The sequence below is a fragment of the Ammospiza nelsoni genome, chromosome Z (assembly GCF_027579445.1).
Source record: "Ammospiza nelsoni isolate bAmmNel1 chromosome Z, bAmmNel1.pri, whole genome shotgun sequence".
Lineage (NCBI taxonomy): Eukaryota > Metazoa > Chordata > Aves > Passeriformes > Passerellidae > Ammospiza > Ammospiza nelsoni.
Window position 1 is genome coordinate 32,678,232 of NC_080669.1, and position 19,971 is coordinate 32,698,202.

The window sequence follows — 19,971 nt, forward strand, 5'->3', positions numbered from 1 at the left end:
GTTAAAGATATTTGCAGTTATTTCTTGCTGAAGATTATTGTGCAGAAAGAAGTAATTAGTCAAAAAATGTCCTCTACTCACAGGGCAAATACAATTAACAATAAACAAGTTGATTTCAAAACCTGGGTCTCCAAAAATATTCTGAACACTGCAAGCCTAAAAATCATTAAAAGCTATGCACTCCTGGCCAAAAAAAACCCAGCTAGTCCTCCCTTTTGAGCAATAGTTATAGTATTCAGAAAGCACATATTGCCAACAGTATGATTTATAATACTGTAAAACAGTTGGAAGATTACTCAGAAAGATGCATCATCTTATTTTTCATGTAATTGTTCATTATTTTGAATGATATATTCAATCATGCCAATCCATTCTGGTTTTTTACGTAAAACAGGGCACAGTTTTTTGCTTTTCACAAGGTGAGACATAACTCATGACATTTTCCATCTGCATGTAAAAAGTTCTGAATGTAGGCAGCTAATGAATTCATAAATATACTTTGCTGTATTTCCAAGAAACAGAACACTGTCATTTTTGCTGTTCTTAATGGCAAAATTTTTATCCACACAAATCCTGTCTGACATTGGTGTCTGTAATAGTGCTAGTGTTTTCAGGACTTACACAGAACAAGCTGTATACACAAAGTCCATAGTCAACAAAAAACATGGGTAAGAGGTCCAATTGATAGTTTTAAGAACACCTATTTTCAATACTGCAAATAGCAAGCCTGAAAAGTATAATAAATACTCTTCAGTTAAAGGGGAGTAATCTGTGGACAGATAATCAAAAGACTCTGTGCAATGAAATACAAGATGCCAACTGAGCATGGCTTTACCAGACTTGTCAGAGTTTTGAGTGTTATTCACATTCTCGTTTTTTTCTCCTGCTAGGTGAAGTCCCCAGCTACTATGAAAAATAAAGGTACCATAATGTCACAAAAATAATGGCTTGAGAGAACCTGTTAAAAAAGGACAAAAATTTGTTGGCCTCTCAAAATCTGTATATGGACGTTTTCATCCCACACAAGTGAGGAAAGACAGAAGTCATATAAGTACACACATTTGCCTGTGTAAACTATGTTTTTTGGGCTGCAGGTGTCCTCCATTCTTGTGTCTGAAGGCCGTTTACCAGGCCGGCCAAAAGGGGCTGCGCTAGCAGAGCGAGAAGGTGGAGCTAAGTGGGAGTAAGGGTAACCTGAGAACGCCTCCACCTAACTTGACTTTAAGTAGTACCGGTCCTGTGGATGGATTAACCAGGTCCTGGCTGATTCTGTCCTGTGCTGCAAGTAGCTTCCAGTATTCCAACGTTCACCCAAAAACTCCATACCAGGCACATGGAGCTGACGGAGACCAACCGTGATCACCCAGGAGTGCACAATTTGGCCTTCCAGGTAAGTTTGGTTTCCTTTGCTTTCTGGGGAAGAGGAAGGAGTTAAAATCATTGAGCAATGTTGAATTCAAACCCCGAACAAAGAAGAAGCATTTTCTTCCCTCTGCCTGCAGGTATTTTACAACATTCTACGTGCTGATACCCTGCCAAAGTACTCGGCTTTTGTGAAAAAAAAGCTGAGCACAATTGACTTATTCAAGAATACGCTCTCCTCAGTGGTGTACAGCTAGCTTTGAAAAGTGTCCTGACTTGGTGACATTACATAGGCTGGTGGATCTCTCAGCTGGCTCCCGTCTGCTCTATCAGTTGCTGATTTTTTCTGAGGATAGGTCATTTACAATTCTGTTGAAGAGAAGGTCAGCATTATGCAGCAGACGCATAACTCATCAAAGCAATGTATTTCAATAATATGAGAAAAATTATAAAGTAATAATGTAACATAGTGGGGCATAACATTCTTCCATGCATAAAGTATTCACAATTGTCTTCTGCTCTCGAGAAGAGCACAAAGAGAAGGAGCCCACCCAGATGATTTTTGCATTTTCTAGGAATAAAGTAGTATTAACAGGCGTTTAAAAAACGCAGATTTCATAAGCGGAAGCACAAGCCCCCGCAAACAAACAAACACCACCAAAAAAAAAAAAAAAAAGCCAACAAAAAACCACCAAAGGTATTTATTTATTGTTTCCTGGTGGCCAGCATCCCTGTGCTTTCACTGGAATTAGAGCAGACACAAACAAAAACTTGCGAACCCGCAGCCGGGCTGGCTCTCTGTACTTTTTGCTGAAAGTAGAATAAGTCGGGGAGAGACAGTGGCTGTGAAATACTCTGAAGAAGGCTATATGAACAAAGCAGCTCCTTGCTCTCCTTTGCAGTCTCCGATCCTTACGCTGCTCCTGATCTCAGCTTAGCAGGAAGTGTGTTGCTGATGTGGGTATCTGCCGGCGCTATCCAAATAACACGGAAGGGGCTTTGCAGATGTTAAGCATGTGAACTATTACATAACATCACGGACATTCAGCTGCTCTGTATATTTATTCATTGCGTATTCGGACAGAGAAGCCTGTCAGGGAATATTTACAGAATGTAGGCAAGAGAATTAACTCTTAAAACATGATAGCCCAGGGTTAGGCCTTTCTCCTGAGTAATCAGAGTGCTCTCAACTCGTCTGTGCTTCGGAGCAGATGGATAAGAAATTTGAACTTGAGTCTCCCTCAGTTCAAGTGAGCGAGATAAGAGGTGTTTTCACACGAAATAAGTGACTAAACTAGTGTCGTCCGCTTCCTAAATCTGTACTTACAAACTCAAAAAGGAGAAGTCCCTAGCTGCAAAAGCTCGGTGTTGAACTCTCTTAAATGGCATAAGCTGAAAATCACCTTTTTCCTCAGAGATCTGTGTAGCACAGTATAGTGATCCGGGTTAACCCTCTGCCTTACGCAGCTAGCTTACCTGGACCATTTTTATTTACTTCTACAATGTCTTATCTCTGTTTAAATATGTAAGTCACTCCCTAGAAAAAATAAGACACAGAAGGAAATAGGTAAAGTTCTGTATATAAACAAATCATAGTAAAAGCCACTGTGAACTACCTAAAAGCTGAACAGTCTCATCATGTCCCACTATTTCTTGTGTTTAAGCTTTCCTTGCACAAAGAGTGAACATTTAATTCCTCCGAAATAAATAGGTCTTTATATATTAAGCCATGAGTATCTTACCTAAACCACAAAATAAAAAAGTGTTCTGGAAAAGGTTTAATTTAAACAATTTTAAGTATCTGTGTAGGTACCATTTTAAGTATCCATAGGTACCTTCAGATACACCTGAACCACTTAATGATTAATGCACATAGGGATAAAGTAACAGACAAGTAAATCCGAGTTAGACCATTTGTAAAGTAGACCAAGTTAGTAAAACAGCTCTGAATGCAATACAAAGCAGCTCAAAGCTAAAAAATGATCGATAAAGGATCACATATCAGACCTTTATTAAGTCAAGAATGAGAAGCACTGTTCTTTCTGTTGAAAAGGGATGCTTAAGGGATGAAGAACTTGTAATATAGAGTAGTCTGCTTTTTGATTTGCACAAATGGTCAAAGAGCAATAACTATGAGCTCTTCTCAAAATCTCAGTTGCTATTGATATGTAAACACACACATTCATTTGTACTGTGGTAGGATTTTCACTGCATCACCATTTTCAATGGTAGTGTGGTACACCCTCATTTAACAAATGTTAACTTTCAGACAGGATTGCATCCATGCAGCATGAAGTTACATTAATACCATTAATTGCATTTTTTAAAATGCCTGGTTCTGCAAAATACCAGCTACTTCTTTTGTGCACTATGCAGTTTCCACTTGAGCATAATGTTGAAATTGCAGGTCCTGCATTGTTACTTTGTGATAATGCCAGTACCTGGGAGACTCAGAAGCAACTTTCCTCCTTATTAATGGCTCAAAATTATATCAGAAGACAACAGACGATAAATCCCAAACGTACACCTCTGCAGTTTCCCTCTTTGTCCCTCTCTTTTTGATATTAGGAATATCTCAATTACCCACAACCATCTTGGTGTAATACAATGGGTGAGCTTTTTCTATGCATTTTAAGAAGATACATAGCTTTCTTTACCCATACTGCCAGTTTTACTTACCATGTTCCTACCCTTCAGCAATAAAGTATTTAACTTAATAAAATCCAATGCAGTTGTTAAGACCTACATGCTAAAGTTGCCTGCTCTGGATGCTGCCTCATAGGTACAATCTATAGATTGCTGCACTGTTTATAATTCAGATTGTTAATTTTTTTACATCTTAAAAATGTTGTGTAATTTCAGGAACTTAGATCAATCATTATCCTCAATTCAGAAAATTGTTCCTGCTAAGCATCTATGTACCAGCGTAACAGATTGTGTATCTATAGCTACAATAATGTCCTACATAATGTGTGGAAATGCTGCTGTGTCTCTTGCCTTCAAGGTGGTTCAGTCAACCTCTCATACATGGCACTGGCTGGCTGGAGGACCACTACACGTGCCCACAGCTTCCTGCTCCAAAACTGTATCACTAATAATAACCCTAAAACTGAGATTGCACTTACCTAGCTTGTCTTTAGCCCTCATTAAAGAGGCAAAACTTTTATCTAATCAGTTCTGATGATTCAGATCTCTGATAACATAAAACATCAAGGCACACTTACTCCATAAAGAATTATAAAAGATGCGTCTTAAAAAGGAACAGTTGGTGGGATGAATAAACTGCCCTACAGTTAAAAGCAACACAGAGGGAAACATAAATACAGGGCAAAGGGAAGATAACAGCTAATAAATATTTATTGTTCACTGGCCTCCTATCCCTAGTGCATTAAACAGCTGTACCTGTTTCTGTATAAGGTACAGAAACACTCTTAAGAAGTTGACTTGGCACTCTTTAAGAAGTTGACTTGAGGAAGGAGCCCTTTTAATATTCCGTCCTTTGCTCACAGTGCATAGGACATTTGTATTGCCATAAGGCGTGCATCCATTTCATTCAAACAAGCTTAAAGCATATCCTAAAAAGTACAATTTCTGTTTATTCCTATTTTTCACCGTTTCCTAGATACTCTTGTGTGGTTGGTTAATTAAGACTATAGATGTTATTCAGAACTTATATTCATGAGCATCCCTGTTATGTTTACCCTTAGAAATGAAGGTGGCATTGCACTGCATTATTTAACCAGATCCAGACAGGAAATTATGTAATCCTTTTCCACATTTTCAAAACTTGATTTCCAAAGCCATACTTTTTTTAGTTAGTTTGTTTTTTGGTGGTTTTTGTTGTTGTTGTTGTTGTTGTTAAAAAAGCCCCTGCATTTCAGGATAATAGCCACCTATCCTACCCTGAAAACCTAAAATTTTTTAAGGAAACAACGATGTACTCAGAGGTGGGGAGTTCTATTTACAGTCCTTTTCAAAACAGCCCACGACGATGTAGCCTGCTAAATTTATATCTGGCAGAACCTTTATCTTATCTGTTGTTTATACAACTCATTTGCCGTAGTTTAGTACATGGATAATGAACATTCATCCTTCCTGCCTTGTAGACTGAGTTTTATAATTCGACAGGTATTTATGAGTGCTGTGATTATTAATTTAAATAAATTCTTCCACAATATTTAAAATGCATTTAAACTCCAGAATCATGGCACTGGCTAACAAAAGATAGTACATTAGGGAAAACCTAGATGAATGGTGTTCAGGGTAGCTGAATGTTAAAGAAAAGCGAGTTTTAAACTGTAAACTAGATGGCTTCGCTTCTGCTGGGCAAATACAATAAAAAATCTCTTGAGATGCAGCAGAATCCGACATTATAACTCGAACTATTTTCTTCTGAAGCATCTGTTTTCCAGTCAGTTCCTTGAGTATCTTGATTCTAATCTCCAACATAACGTAAGAACCCACCCTTAAACCATAAACAGTTTAAGCAGCTGCCTCAATGTCATGTTGGCCATCCTATTTTCCTCCCTAACTAGCATGAGCTAACATAACACTATCTACTCCAGAGTGGCTACTATTGTTAAAAACACAATCGAAGTTCACAGCCCTTTGCAAAATCCATTCTACTTCAAAATCAAGGAGGAGATGGCAGGGAAGATCAATGAATGTAGTTGTGGAATTAGGTGAATGAATGTAGTTGTGAATGTAGGTGAATTAACAGCTCGTCAAGAGGGAACTAAACAAATATTGAAAGAGCATAGCAGTTGACACAGCTATGTCCTTGTCACTTAATCAAGTATTTTACAAGAGGGGAATCCAAGCTCTTAAAGTAAAGCAGTTTGTGAAAGCAGAAACAAGGTTTCAAAACAGTTGTCATATTACAAGCGTTCAAAATAGATGGGCCAATTCTGTAATCCTTCAACTGTGTACTAAAGCAAAGAGAATTTTTCTGAGGCTTCTCTGTGAACTTCCTGCTCTCTCATGTCACCTGGATGTTGAGTAGGTTCAGAAGTGAATTCACATGCTGCTGTACTGGCCTGTGCTCATAAGAGGATTGTGCTAACTATAGTTCCTAAGGCCTGAACTCCCAGTTTCTCTTGCGCTGTTTTGTTCTCCAGACATTTACAGGGAGTTGAAAAGGATACTAGTAAATGAGGTAGAAGTTTTCTGCCTGTGCTGAGCTGCTTACCTATAGCAATCGGCAACAATAGGTGATAAGCACAGACCAATATTTTGTTGAGGCGTTCCTTCAGTACCTCAGATACTAAGTAGGCAGGAGAGGGGAATAGGTAATTTTATTTGTCACTTGAATATTTCTGTTCTTATTAGAAATTAAAAATAGATTTTTTTCTTAAAGCAGTAGGGTTAAATAAAATGTTTTCACCAAACAAAACAAAAAATTCTGTAAAGGGGAGAATGAAGACACAGTTCTTAAAAAATCACCTGTGAAATAAGGAAACTACTCAGCTTCATGGCACTCATTCAAAGACTCTTCTAGTCAACAGAAATCTTACTAGAGTAAATGTGTTATCAATAGTAATTAACCAGTTTCTACTGAATCAGTAATAATCCAGAAATGTGATATAATCAGCTGAAATAGCAACTTTTAAAATTCACAGAGAAAGACACAATTCTATCAATCTGCAGCGTGGGCTACTGAGTTCCAGCAATTGTGTGATGCTCTTAATGGTTTTGTTACATTACTCATACATTCATATATTTTAATTATTCTATAAATGGAACTTCTTATGTAATTATTGCACTTGAGCAGTGGGTTCGCCAAAGTGACTTCTAGAGGTGTCTTCCAATATAGATTATCCTTTACTTGTGTATTTCATGAACAGCAACTTGCATAATTATTATTTTTCACACATTTACTGAAAAAATTCCAGGAAATCTCTACTTTTTCTACCTCAGCAACAAGTATAGAACTCTTGAAAGACAGCATTCTCAGGAGTGTGGGAGGGTGGGTGTATGTGAATTACAGAACACTTTGCATTTTGATTTTGCAATGCTGTCCTCTGTAGTATTTTTAATCTATCTCAATGCTACAGTTAATCTCTGCTTCTTGTGACTTTTTTTTAATTGCATGGAGTGTTCAGTAGTTCTGTTTGTTGCTGGCTGCAGGGGCAGCTATAACAAACCCCTCTGATAGTATGGTTAGCAGGCAAACAAGTGATAAGTGTTTCTGAAACAGAAATGTCTCTCTTAAGCGAAAGAAAAGATAGTCTTCACCTAGAAGGGAGGAAACTAATGTATCAAGACCCCAACACTTGAATAAAAAACCTCCTGTGACTCTCTCTTCTCTGAGACACAAAAAGTTACAAAAACACTTTGACTGAAACAGATTTTTTTTGTGATGTTTAGAGGCAAAGTATCTTTAAGGAAAAGTGTTAGTAAGCATTGTTCTAGTTGCTTCTAAGGGCATGTTTCTGCAAAAAGGCGAAATTCAATTTATTTCTAGTAGTACTGCTTATTTCTGTCTTTAGAAGTTTTTATGAATTTAGTATGATTCAGGTTATTTTGTATTGTTCATGTGAAAGTGATTGTTTTAATTGTAGATACTAATTTACTGAGTTTATTACCATGTAAATAATGAGATACTTCATGCACTAAAGCCCAGTGAAATTATCATACTGTAACTGCTGCCATAAGAAACCACTTAAATACAAAACATTCACAACAATTGCAGATGTAAGTTATCTGAAGTTTTGTTTAGACAGCTTTCTTACAAAACCAGATGTTCTCAGACCATTAAAAAGAGTTAATTTATCCTTCAAAACATTAAGAAACAAGAAAATGGAGATTCAGGATTTATTTTTAAAATTAAAATTAATTGGGCTGGTTATGGCTGTCATCATCTCTCTGATAAAAGGTACAACTCAGAGGATTAATGTGATAAAGCTAACTCCTCTCTTTAAAGACGCCCTGAGTGTTTTATTCTTTGAGTAATATAAGTACACGTTCACATTTATTCTGTCTGTGTAAAGAGCACAAATACTGGAGCAAAGCTACTAACAATTGAGGAAGGCCCCAAATAGTCCATTTTGCCCTTGGTGAGGAGAAGGCCTGGAATTTTATCAACTTGTTGAACCAGTCCTGAGGAAATGGGCAGGACAATTCACTGTGGGAGACATGTGACTTTAGTCAAGAAAAAAGCAGATTCATTAGTTGAGCACCATTCATGGCCAAGGCACCTTTGTGCAGTAGTGCAGGGACTTGAACTGCCGAGCTTTGCACACCAAGTTTTGGGTTCCCTGTTGTGGTAAAGTAGCCCAGAGAATTGTACAAAGATTTAGATACTGGAAGACCTGTAATTGAATTCAACCATTAATCTAGTACCACCATGTTCACCAATTAACCATGTCCCCAAAGTCCCACATCTACAGGTTTTGGGAACGCTTCAGGCATGAATCTATCACTTCCCTGGGCACCCTGTGTTGCAATGCCTGACCACCCTTTCAGTGAAGAAATTTTTCCCAATATCTAATTTAAATCTTTCATGGTGCAACTTGAGGCCATTTCCTGTCACCCACTCACTTGCTTCCATGGTAGCCCAGGCCTCAGATTATAAATCAGTTCTTATTGCACACAAGAAAGGCTTTCAGCTTCTTATTTGAACCAATGTAATTTCTGGTCCTAGAATGACAGTGATGATGGTGTGGATGATACAAATCTGAAAGGCCTTGGAGACAATTCACAGACAATCAAGAATTCACAAAATAAGGGAACAGTGCATATTAATCAGGTATGTTTTTTCTTTTTTTTTCTTTCTTCCAAATAACCTAATGAAAATTAGTAAACTTCAAAGTTAATGTCAGCAATGTATTAGTATATCCAAGGCAGATATTCTAACAAAATCTGAATATAATTTAAAATGTATAAACAGACAGACAAGTTCTATTCTCAAAAAATACATTAAAGAAAAAAAAATGCATGTGTAGGGTTCAGAAAAAATGTACTCCAGTGTCATAATAGCTTCATACACAATACAAAAGAGGCACCAGAAATGGTAATCAAGGGGAAGACTGGATTAGGAGTTGCCCCAGAGTTGCCCCATTTTCTCATAAGAAGGTGAAAAAAGAGAATCTGTAATCATTGATTTTAGAGATGAATCCTTCAGTCAGACAAAGAATTCATATTACTAAATATCTAATAATAAATTAATATTGGATTATTAAATAAACATCCTAAATAGGGAAAATTTCAGATAAACACAAACTTGAGGAAATAGGTCCTGTGTAAAACTGACCAGAGAGGAAGAGAGCACAATGCAGATTACTGTAATAATAAGCACATTTATTTTGACTTCTTTTGACTGGATGTATGTTTAAGCCCATATACTGAGTATCCCACTATGAAAACATGAGAGTCAGGTTAAAAAAATCCACAGGTATTTCACCATTGTTAGGTATTAATATTTTCACATCCTCACTCCAGAAATAACTTGCTACTCTAAAAATTCTATTCTGTTGTAATCATATCTACTTGCCAAGTTTGGTAATGGTACTCAAAGCAGCATATAAGAAATACTTGATGCAGTGGGTACCCATTTCTATCTTCTATTGTTTTCTTGAATATGGTCAGAGGCAACAAGGCATGGTGCAAAGTAATGACTCTGCTCTCAGAGTTGAATTAATTTCAGATATACAGTGAGCGAAATAATCACTTAGACTGTCCAGATAAGCACTCCTGTAAACTAGATTGGAAGCTGAGATCCTAGGAGAGATTGGTGGTAGATAGTGTCTATACCTTCATCTTCAAAAAAGTTGGGGAAAAGGAAATTGTTAAAACAAAACAAAAAAACCCAACAAAAATAAATCAAAAAGGACTTTCAGAACTGATTGAAACTGTAGAAAATTGGAGAAAAGTACTGACATCTATGAAAGCTTTATTTTTATCAGAGAAACCAATTTCCCACTGGAAAAGTTCATTTGAAAACATTCTGCCACTACTTGGTGCAAGAGTATCAGAGATGTGTATATTTGCACCAGCAATTTCTCTGGTACACTGTGACGGAGGCATAAAAATTTATTTTGAGGGTCTTTACAGTATGGACTTAGCAGTGTCTCCCTTTGCTTGCAGAAGTTTACATGCTCCACATAGCCCTTAGGTAACTCTCAGCAAGGGCCAACACTCTGCATGAGCCAGACCTGGTATCATGTTTGGCCATGAAAAAAATAAAAGGGATTTGCATCCATTCTCCAATTTCCTTTTGTATTTGTAAGTGACAACTTTCACACAAAGTTGTCTTTGATTTCAGATTTTCTCACATTTTAATGTCATTGTAGGAAAGCATTTGTGACAAGAGTGACATAGTAGTATTCTAAACATATTAAATACGTTGTGAACAATGTGAAAATATGTAGATTGATGCTTTTGTATTTGTATTTTCAAAAGAAAAAATAGCTTATATTCTCAAAACAAACCATATATTTCAGAAATTCAGAGAGTCAGAATTCAGGCTGTGGGTGATCCAGGCACAGGGAGTATGTTGTGGCATGGGGAAAAGAGATAGAAGAGCATGACCTGGCCTAGGCAGTGCAAGAGGTGGTGGCAGTGGGAATGATGGTGGGGTTGAAAGCAATATCTGTAGGACATGAGCTTCAAGCTGTGACCAGGAGAGTCAACACAGCGCCAAAGGGAGTGTAGCTGCCTGCAAACGTGAAAGCATGGCGCTTCCACCCAGAGGGCTGGGACTCTCTGGATTTTATAATGTAGGTTTGAAAAATCTGTGAGAAGCGCTGGTATGCAATATATTCCAAATTTAGTCTCAGGAATATTTACATATTATCACCACTCAATGTCCCTCAGATAAGAAGCCTACCAAGTACATCCATTGAGAAGAGTACTGCCAGTTACCAAAAGTAACTTAGTAGGCATTTTTCAGGTTTATTTCACAGTCAAGACCAAAGAGCCAAAGAAACTGAGTTTAGTGAAGATGCAGTCATATGTTGCAGTGCAGCTCCATAACACCCTGCAAAAACTGCAGTCAAGAGGACCAACAGACTCCTGCTGGTCTTTTGCTGAGCTTTGCCTAGGAGAACAAACAGCAGCATCCATGTATATATTCCCCTGGTCTCACCTTGTGTTAGGTTCTGCCTTTGAGATCATTAAAGCCTGAAGATACTTGACAGGCTGAGAGAAATGTGGCTGTTCAGCTGGGAGAAGTTCCAGGGTCCCACTGTGGTCTTTCAGCACTTACAGGGAGCTCACAAAAAATAAGGAAGAGGAACTCTTTATAGGGACATGTAGTCATAGGACATGAGGGACTGGATTTAAATGGAAAAAGGGTAGGTCTAGATCAGATATCAGGAAGAAATTTTTTGCTGTGAGGATGATGAGATCCAGAATAATTTGCCCAGAGAAGTTGTGGATGCACCTGAAGGTGTTCAAAGTCAAATTGGTTGGGGCTTTGAGAAATCTGGTGTAGTGTGGGGTGTCCCTGCCCATGGGACTCTGATCTTTAATGATCGTTAAAGTCCCTTATAACCCAGGCCATTCCATGACTCTGTGGTTCAAGTCTCTCCCTGGCAACTAACTGAGAGTTTTCCAGAGCTTCTGGCAGGACCTGCAGCAGGACAGACAGCCAGAATGCAGGGGCCAGAGCAAGGTCTGTGGTGGGCCTTGCTTTCCACAACAGACTAGAGAATTGACTTACCGTAAACTAAAGTGACAAAATAACAAAAGGTAAACTCACCTGCAGATTGTCACTGCTCCAAAAGTGGCTGAGTGCTGTGGGCCACTCTTGTGAAGTGGGTAGGACATGTCTGCCAGGCCAGGCCAGGACTGTCATCACCCTGGTCATGGCCAGACACTCCAGGCCGCTCAGCCGGTCACGGTGCTCAAAGGGAGAGGCGTGAGTGCCACATGCAGGTACGCTGCTGTCTTTGAACACAATGGTCGCCTGCCCCAGGCCCTGGCCACTCTGCAGGCCCCACCATGAGCATGGAGGTAAGTAGCCATGGGACAAGCTCCATCCTTGTGCCCCACTGGAGTGAGACGGGGGACGAGGTGCAGCGTGGGCATGACTGCCCCCACGGGTGTGCTGAGCAGCTTCGGGGCTGTGCCCCTCCTGGCCCTCAAGGCAGTGCCCAGACAGCGTGCAGGGCAGCTTGTAGTCATACAAAGGCTTTAACAGTACCATGATTATGTGGACTTGGGCAACAATTTTTCTTAAGAATAATATTCTCAGCTTAGTTAAATTTTTAAAACACTGAGCATTGCTCAGTTTAACCAGTCTCCATATACAAAAGTTCCATCATATTCAAGTTCTGCAAAGAGACAAGCAACAAAACCTGGGGGTGTCTGTTGGAGGTGCTGGGCAAGCTGGCTAATTCACAGCTTGCCCTTTTCAACCTATAAGCAGTACAGGGCCTCCAGCTATGAGGCCCTGCCCTCTTCAATGCTGAGTAATGCTGGCAATTTTCCCTCCTTTGTTTCCCTTTTGAAAAATGGTATGGATGGCTTGGGAAACTCCTCAGCTGGTCTAAACACTGCTCACAGATTTGGTGGCAGTGGGAGTGCTGGAGCCATGAATGCAGTGGAGGCAGGAAATTCTAGAGGCCGCTTCAGCTAGCTGCCAATGGGGATGCTTTTTTGCACCTTAACTAAGAAGCATAAACCCTTCTGACAACCTCAACACTGATCTGCTTTCCAGGGGGATGAATACATCAATATTGAGAGTGATCTGCATGAAAACAAACGTGCCTCCGTGGATGATGAGCAACCGCGCCTGAAAGGGTAATGTGTTTTTGGCTGAGCACGTCTTCCACTCCATCCTGGCCTAAGCAAAAAGCTGCCAGTGTTTATGCTTCTGGAGTGACAGCTCTAAATTTCACTGCCATGCCCCTATGCTACACAGACCTTTGTATTGCCTAGCAATTTTTGTAATACAGAAACGCAGCTTGTTTAAAATTATTTTACCTTACAAATGATATCTGTGATTGTGGAACTATCCTTTTAAAGCCTGGCAAATTAAGGGAGCAATATTTCTTTTCTTGTACAATAACTTCTTTTCCAATATTTCTACAGCAATGTCTTTTACACAGAGGTCTTAACGAGTGGTCTCTTTTAGGAAGTTGAAGATTCACTAGTGTCTTTCATCTGCATAGCCATTTGCTCCAGCACAAAGTAGGAACAGAACAGCTGTGAAGAAAGCCATTTTAATGGAACAAAAGTTTTGCTTTGTGTTTGCTCTACTTCCAAGCTATCACAGAGTGAAAGCACACATCCACATTTTACTTGAGGATTAGGTACTTCTGTGAAAACTGTAAACCCTGTTTTAAGGCATTAAAAAAGTTAAGACACAATTACTTAAAATCATATTAAATGTTCATGTGTGTCACTGATTTCTTTCAACAGATAGTACTGAATAGCCTGCAGTCTAAGACATGGCCCTTTTGAAAGATCAGTCTGTTGATAACACAGATTCACTGCAAGTGCAAAGTTTTAGCATTCACTTAAGTGCATGCACAACAGAAAATTGATTTCTGAGTTACAAAATGCAAGCAAGAATAGTTTTGACATATATAAATATTTTACATTAATGTGCTAAAGTGAGATCTGTTTTTTCAACATCTTCAGTTATATTTCAAGCCTATAGGATCAGGTTTTAGAAAAGAATGTTTCCTTAGTAAATTAACCAAATTTCATAAGGAACATATTTTTTCTGCCACTTTTCAGAACATTACTTTTGTGCTTAAATATTTTAAGATATTGTGATACCAAAGTCATAAAAGCCTAAATTACTAAAGTAAAAAGGAGAGAGAGAGATGTTAGATAAAAGAAGAAATTACAAAAAATTGTAATCTGAAAGTAAGAATTTTAAATCCCAAAGGGCTCATAAGTAGCAGTAACAGTATTTTTTTCCCTTTTCTTGGGTGATGGAACCATAAATTTGATAAAGTAGCTGCCTTTTTCATCTATTTGTCACTCATTTCTCCTTTTTCCTTTTCCTGTTGTATCTAATCTTTCTGCTGAGATTGGGTAGATAACCTAATGTTCTTACAAGTTAGAAAAAAAGTGCTCTGATTTGTGAAGCTACGGGAATTCCCAGAACTGAAATTGAAGCATCAAAAGCAATCAGGATTTCTCCGAGAACCTATTACTCTCTGTACTTGTGAAGGTGTGTGCTCCTGCTCTGTTCTTCAGTGTACTGATATAATTTAAATTAATATTTCTTGTTTCTCTCAAATTTATTTTACATTAATTGAGTTTTTTTGAGTGCAGAAAATAAGAGTATTCATGCTGGATTTTAGTGTGCATCTAAGTCCAGCTGCATTTATTTTCCAAACAAGTACAGTCCAGATAATTAGCATCTCTAAATATAACATTGCCTTTATGGACTGGGAATGCAAGAGACTGCTTCAGAGATGTGCCTCTCTAAAGCAGTGCCTCTGAGATGAAAGAGACATAGCTGTAATTTTTTCCAGCTTGCACAATACGAAGGTGTTTTTTTAGCCACTGCTTCTGTAATTGATATAAGTCCACATTACCAGCATATTTAGCATTGGAAACCTCTGTTGAATTAACTCCTTTAACTGCTATTTCCCTAAATTTTGACCTCCTTCATGAAATCATGCTGTTACCTTTAGCGAGGAAGTGAAATATGTTATCATTGGAAGAACTGATACTAGAGCATGACATTCAAATATAATAAACCATTTTAACTTCCATGAGATGATGAAATGAAAAGTTAGTGCAATAACAACCAAATTTTAAAAGGTACAGAGACATCTATGCACGCTGTAGTAAGGTTTTAGATAGGTATTGGTTATTTTACACACACACAAATGCAGCCTTAGGCCTTCACAGTTACATTAATACCGCTATTCTACATCATAATGCTGGGCTGGCTGTATTAACAGATTTTGTGACTCTAGTAATGGACACTGAATCTTATAACTACACACTCACTTTGCACCAACCCTATTAACAGATCTCTTCACAGAAGAGCTGCACTTCAGAGGGTAGCAGAACTGGCCTGCTGACTTTGGCCCGTTATGTAGATGACATATTGTCCCATTAGATATCTGCCATATTTTCTTTTTCACCTGTCCAATATTGACCCACAGAAGTCTCTCTCAAAAGGAACTTTATATTTGGCACTTCGAGATCCAAATATAATCCTCTCCAAATTCAATGAACTTCAGTGGAGAAATTTTGACCAATTTACACAATTTTCTTCTGCAAAAGCTTACATGTCTATTCTTTTGGGATTTTTTTCCTAGGCAATTAGAAAAAAGGTATGATGAAGTCTGTGAATTTTGCAAGAAACATAAAACCAGAATTCATTATGTGGTCTACGGAATTTTAATAACAGGTACAGTATATTACCCCCAGGATTGCTGAAGCCTTATTTATTTACCTGTATGAGGTTATAGGCTGCCCTGTCTTTGTCCAGCATAAAAACTCTTGACTCTCTTTAAAGATGTATTTCAAAGTAGTTAAGAATTTAGTCACAGAGAAAATTCCAGATTGCAAAACCTTCACGCATTCTCAAACATAACAAAAGCACAAATCTTGCTAAACTGCTTCTCCAGCATGTTTAAAGTCTGACTAGCAATTACACTTGCGATAGCAGAATAGTTCAGACTTTGGGTCCACTCCATTACCAGCTGACTCCAAAATTACAGTTTCAGTAACTTGCCCAAGATCATGAAATCACTTTAAAAACTGTCAGGCACCAAATAGGACTGAACTTAAGTCATCTGGCTGGAAATGAAAGCTTTCTTTGCTCACCCATATCACTCCATATTCACTGCAATTTTTTTCTGGAGTAAATGTATGACATACTTATGACAGTATGCACTACAAAATCATTCAGATATTCTTCTTTCTCCCTTTCCTAATTAGCCTGTACGTTGTTTTGTTCCCTTCTACTTCACCAAGTTTGTTTTTGAGGTCATCCTACTTGAACACTGAGAACACAGACACTTTAAATATGTCCATGAGTATACCAGGAGGTGGCTATAAAATGTTGTTTGCATGTTGAGTATCCTGCCCTCATAACTAATCTTGTCTTGCTTTATCATAGAACAGATTTATTCTGGCTCCAGAAAGTGAGTGACTTCTAAGAATATGTCAGGATTTCATTAATTCCATAAAAACCAACTTGCACTACAAAAATCAGTAGTCCTTCCTCTTTATTTGCCACAGATAAAATCCAATCATTCTTTACAAGAACGGATTTTTTTTGGCCAGCAGTTAGCTGCAGTGCAGTGAACCTGTCAAATAAATAATTTCATAGATACTTTATGAAATAAGTTATTTTTAAGTTTCACAATTACTTGAGGTCATCAAATCAGTCAAATGACATATGTTTATAGTGTTGTTTCTAGTTTTATTGGATAAACTCATCCTCTTTTGAAAAAAAAGAGCATGACTCATGCTCCTAATTCATAACTTTTACACAGGAAAAAGTTCTTGTAGATGGGTTTCACTTTTCTGAGTGATTAACGTGCTTCATAGGAACTTACCTTGGCAAAAACATATAATCTACTTTGACAGAATGCAAGCCACCTTTCATATCAATGAGCATATCATAAGTAACAAAACTATCAAAAAATTTTTCAGTATTTAGGCTGAGAGCCAGAAAAGCACCAGAAAGATAAACACCGGCCTGACTTTGATCACCTCGTATAAATTTAAAATTTGATCCTGTTTTAAAAAAGACCAACCTAACTGACATATATGTTCTTGTTTCTGTGACAGCATATTTGGCAGTAGTTATTGCAGCCTGCACTTTGAATTTTCAGAGAGCTTTGCCACTCTTTGTCATCACTGTCCTAGCCATCTTCTTCATCTGCTGGGATTTTTTTATAGCTAAGTATGAAGACAGAATTGCTGCATTCTTTTCCCCTGGAGACCGATATCTGAAAAAACAGTGGTTTTGGCTGAAATGGTAAATATTAATTACTTTCTATTATGTAGAAGGACAATGCACTAGTCAGGTTACCCCTATGATTTTATGTCAGCTTACTTCCCCATAAGAAGAGGGAGATGGGTAAATCACACAAATCTCACAAAAATCACAGAATAATTCAGTATTTACCAGGAAATATCAGAAACACATTCAGGATTTCAATGCAGTAGCTAGGGATCAAAAGTCCTGGCAGAAAGCATAGGAGAAATACCACAAATTGAGGTGGAAAAAGTTTGTGGTTGAATGAGAGTATGTTCACAAAAGTTCATGTGTGTTGCTGCCTTTTGCATTCATTCTGAAAACCAGAAAGTTCTTCACTGTTCACAGAGCTGTTAGTTTCATGTGAACCTTAATTCTAACATTTACAAACTGCTAAAGATTAGAGTCTATTATCTAGACACTGTTTTTCCACATATCCCCCTAGAAATTTTTACTTGACCTTCAGGAATCAAAACCTGCCAGCCAGATTTAATGTCATAATAAGGTTGTATGACCTTACATATCCTTTGGGATAGTAGACATTCATCTGGTAGATATATAGTAGATAATTAGACCTGTCAGACACTTATTTCAAGTATTCCTGAGCAGTGACCGGGGATCTTGAAGTTATCCCTGGCAAAATAAGGAGAAAAAGGAGTCTCATAGACCGAAAAAAACCATATGAAATATCATTAAAAAGAAAAACAAAATTGGCCAGCTACCATCTATTTCAGCTTGGTCACCTACTAGCTGAGAAAGAAAGAGTTTTAAGGAAGAGTCATTCTCAATTCAGGATAATGTCCTAGATTGTTCTTCAGATTTAGAAATGGCTTTGCTAAGAAAGCTGTTTTAAAGATTGTGGTCCTTCTGCTCAGCAGCCATATTACAGAGCAGTCACACAGAGGCATTTCCATTCGATGATCTAGCAGCCTCTCTGGGAGAAAGAGCAAAAGGAACAGGAGAGCCCTGAGGAACAGATGGAACAAATGGGGGCAGTGAGTGCTGTATTACCTGGGCTGCAGTCTTTAAATTGTACATATCACAGGTTAGGTGCTTAACTGTTTTCTTCCAACAGAGAGAAAGTCTCTCAGGTGTAGGAAGGGTTACTCAGCATTGCAATGGCCAAGCCATTTTGAGGAATTCGCTTGCAATGTTTTTAATCCCCATCTAAAGATCAAACTTATGTATCTAGGTGCCACCAAAATCAGTGAAACCTTACTCTTAGACAAAACTAGCATTAATGACCTGGGACAGTGCTTCCTCTCTGTATAGGGATGATGTATTGTGTTGCCTTCCAGACTGTTACAATAATTACCTTCAATAAATAAGCTTAATGTGGTTCTGATAGTGGTAACCATAGAAACACTGAAACACAGAAATACCTGTCATTGTTTTTGAGATAGCTGAACAGACTACAAATGGTTACAAAGAAAAGAGCTGTTTATAACCTGCTCCTCAGTAGAGTGTGTTTCATAGGCACACCAGCTAAACAGCACAGCGCAATTATAAATACCACAGCCTCTCTTGCCCAGAACTAACGATTCAACAAAGAAAAGGAAGGGAAAGGAAAGAAAGACGAAGTGAGAAAGGAAGATATCACATTTCATTTAATAGAAATACCACTCAGACTAGAGTCACTCATGGTTTTTTTGGGTTTCCTCCCATACTTTTCTTCCAGATGCCACCAAGGGATATTGCCAGAGGCACATCAGCAAAGGCAGATTCTTGCTTGTGTAGAGCTACAGTTTCAGTGCAATACATTGTGCAAAGAGTTTATTCACAAACAGAGATGTAAATGTTCTGGGTATGGGAAGGGAAATGATTATCCCAAACATCTGATTCAGGATATCGTGATGCTTTTTATTTCTTAGGGTGTTGTGTGCAGCTCTTATTATAATGATCATCTGCTGGCTCATCTTTGACACGACGAAACGAGGATCCCGTCAGCTAATCTCTTTTGGTGGGCTTGTGATGTATGTCATCCTGATGCTTATCTTTTCCAAATATCCAACCCAAGTGAGTATTTATTCCATGATTCACCTTTTGGGATTTTTTTTTATTCTGTATCTAAAAAGCTATTCCCCTACCCTAGCACCAAACCTAGTAAGAGTAACAGAATGTGGGAAAGTAAGAATATAGCCTTGCCTGAGGCCAAGCACTGTGTTTAATTTCTGAGGAAAGTAATTTTGCTGTTGAGGACCATGTATGGGGCTGTACCAACACCTGTCTCACTATTTGGGAACCTACTGTCCACCTTCTGTTCCAGCTCTGATACAGTTCAAACTGGAAACTTCTCCATGCTTTCACCCACAGGAGCCTCACCACAGTCCTCAGCACATCACAGTCACTTATTTGAGGACATTGTTATCACATCAGTACAAATTGCCTGGAACCAGAGATATGATAGACTTATATAGCTCTTAGCCCTTCACAAGCTCATTTTCCACTGCAAATTCAGCAGCTGGGGCTAAGCTGATGTCCTCACTTTTTGCTCCTCCACTCCCATAGGCTCAAAAATGCCATTTATTTTAATTTTCCATGAGAAATGTCCACTCTATTTTGCTGTGGTATTACAAAGGGCTTCATTCAGTCACCACAATTACCACTTCAGCTTTTACTTCTGTTTGCATGCCTCATATACCTCTGCATTCTTTCTTTAATCATACATACATTGTCGAGGTCACCAAGTTTTCCCAATACTTACC

General features: G+C 38.3%; 1 protein-coding gene across 1 annotated transcript in view; it reads left to right on the top strand.

Annotated features, from left to right (window-relative positions):
* Positions 1–1,274: 1,274 nt before the first annotated feature.
* The window catches only part of SLC28A3 (solute carrier family 28 member 3), a 38,075-nt gene continuing 19,378 nt past the window's right edge, over positions 1,275–19,971 (top strand). The window contains exons 1-6 of the mRNA XM_059492502.1: positions 1,275–1,390; positions 9,005–9,109; positions 13,022–13,104; positions 15,594–15,685; positions 17,077–17,266; positions 19,138–19,282. Coding sequence (XP_059348485.1) covers positions 1,334–1,390; positions 9,005–9,109; positions 13,022–13,104; positions 15,594–15,685; positions 17,077–17,266; positions 19,138–19,282 — 672 coding nt within the window. The 5' untranslated portion in view covers positions 1,275–1,333. The remainder of the gene's footprint in view (positions 1,391–9,004; positions 9,110–13,021; positions 13,105–15,593; positions 15,686–17,076; positions 17,267–19,137; positions 19,283–19,971) is intronic.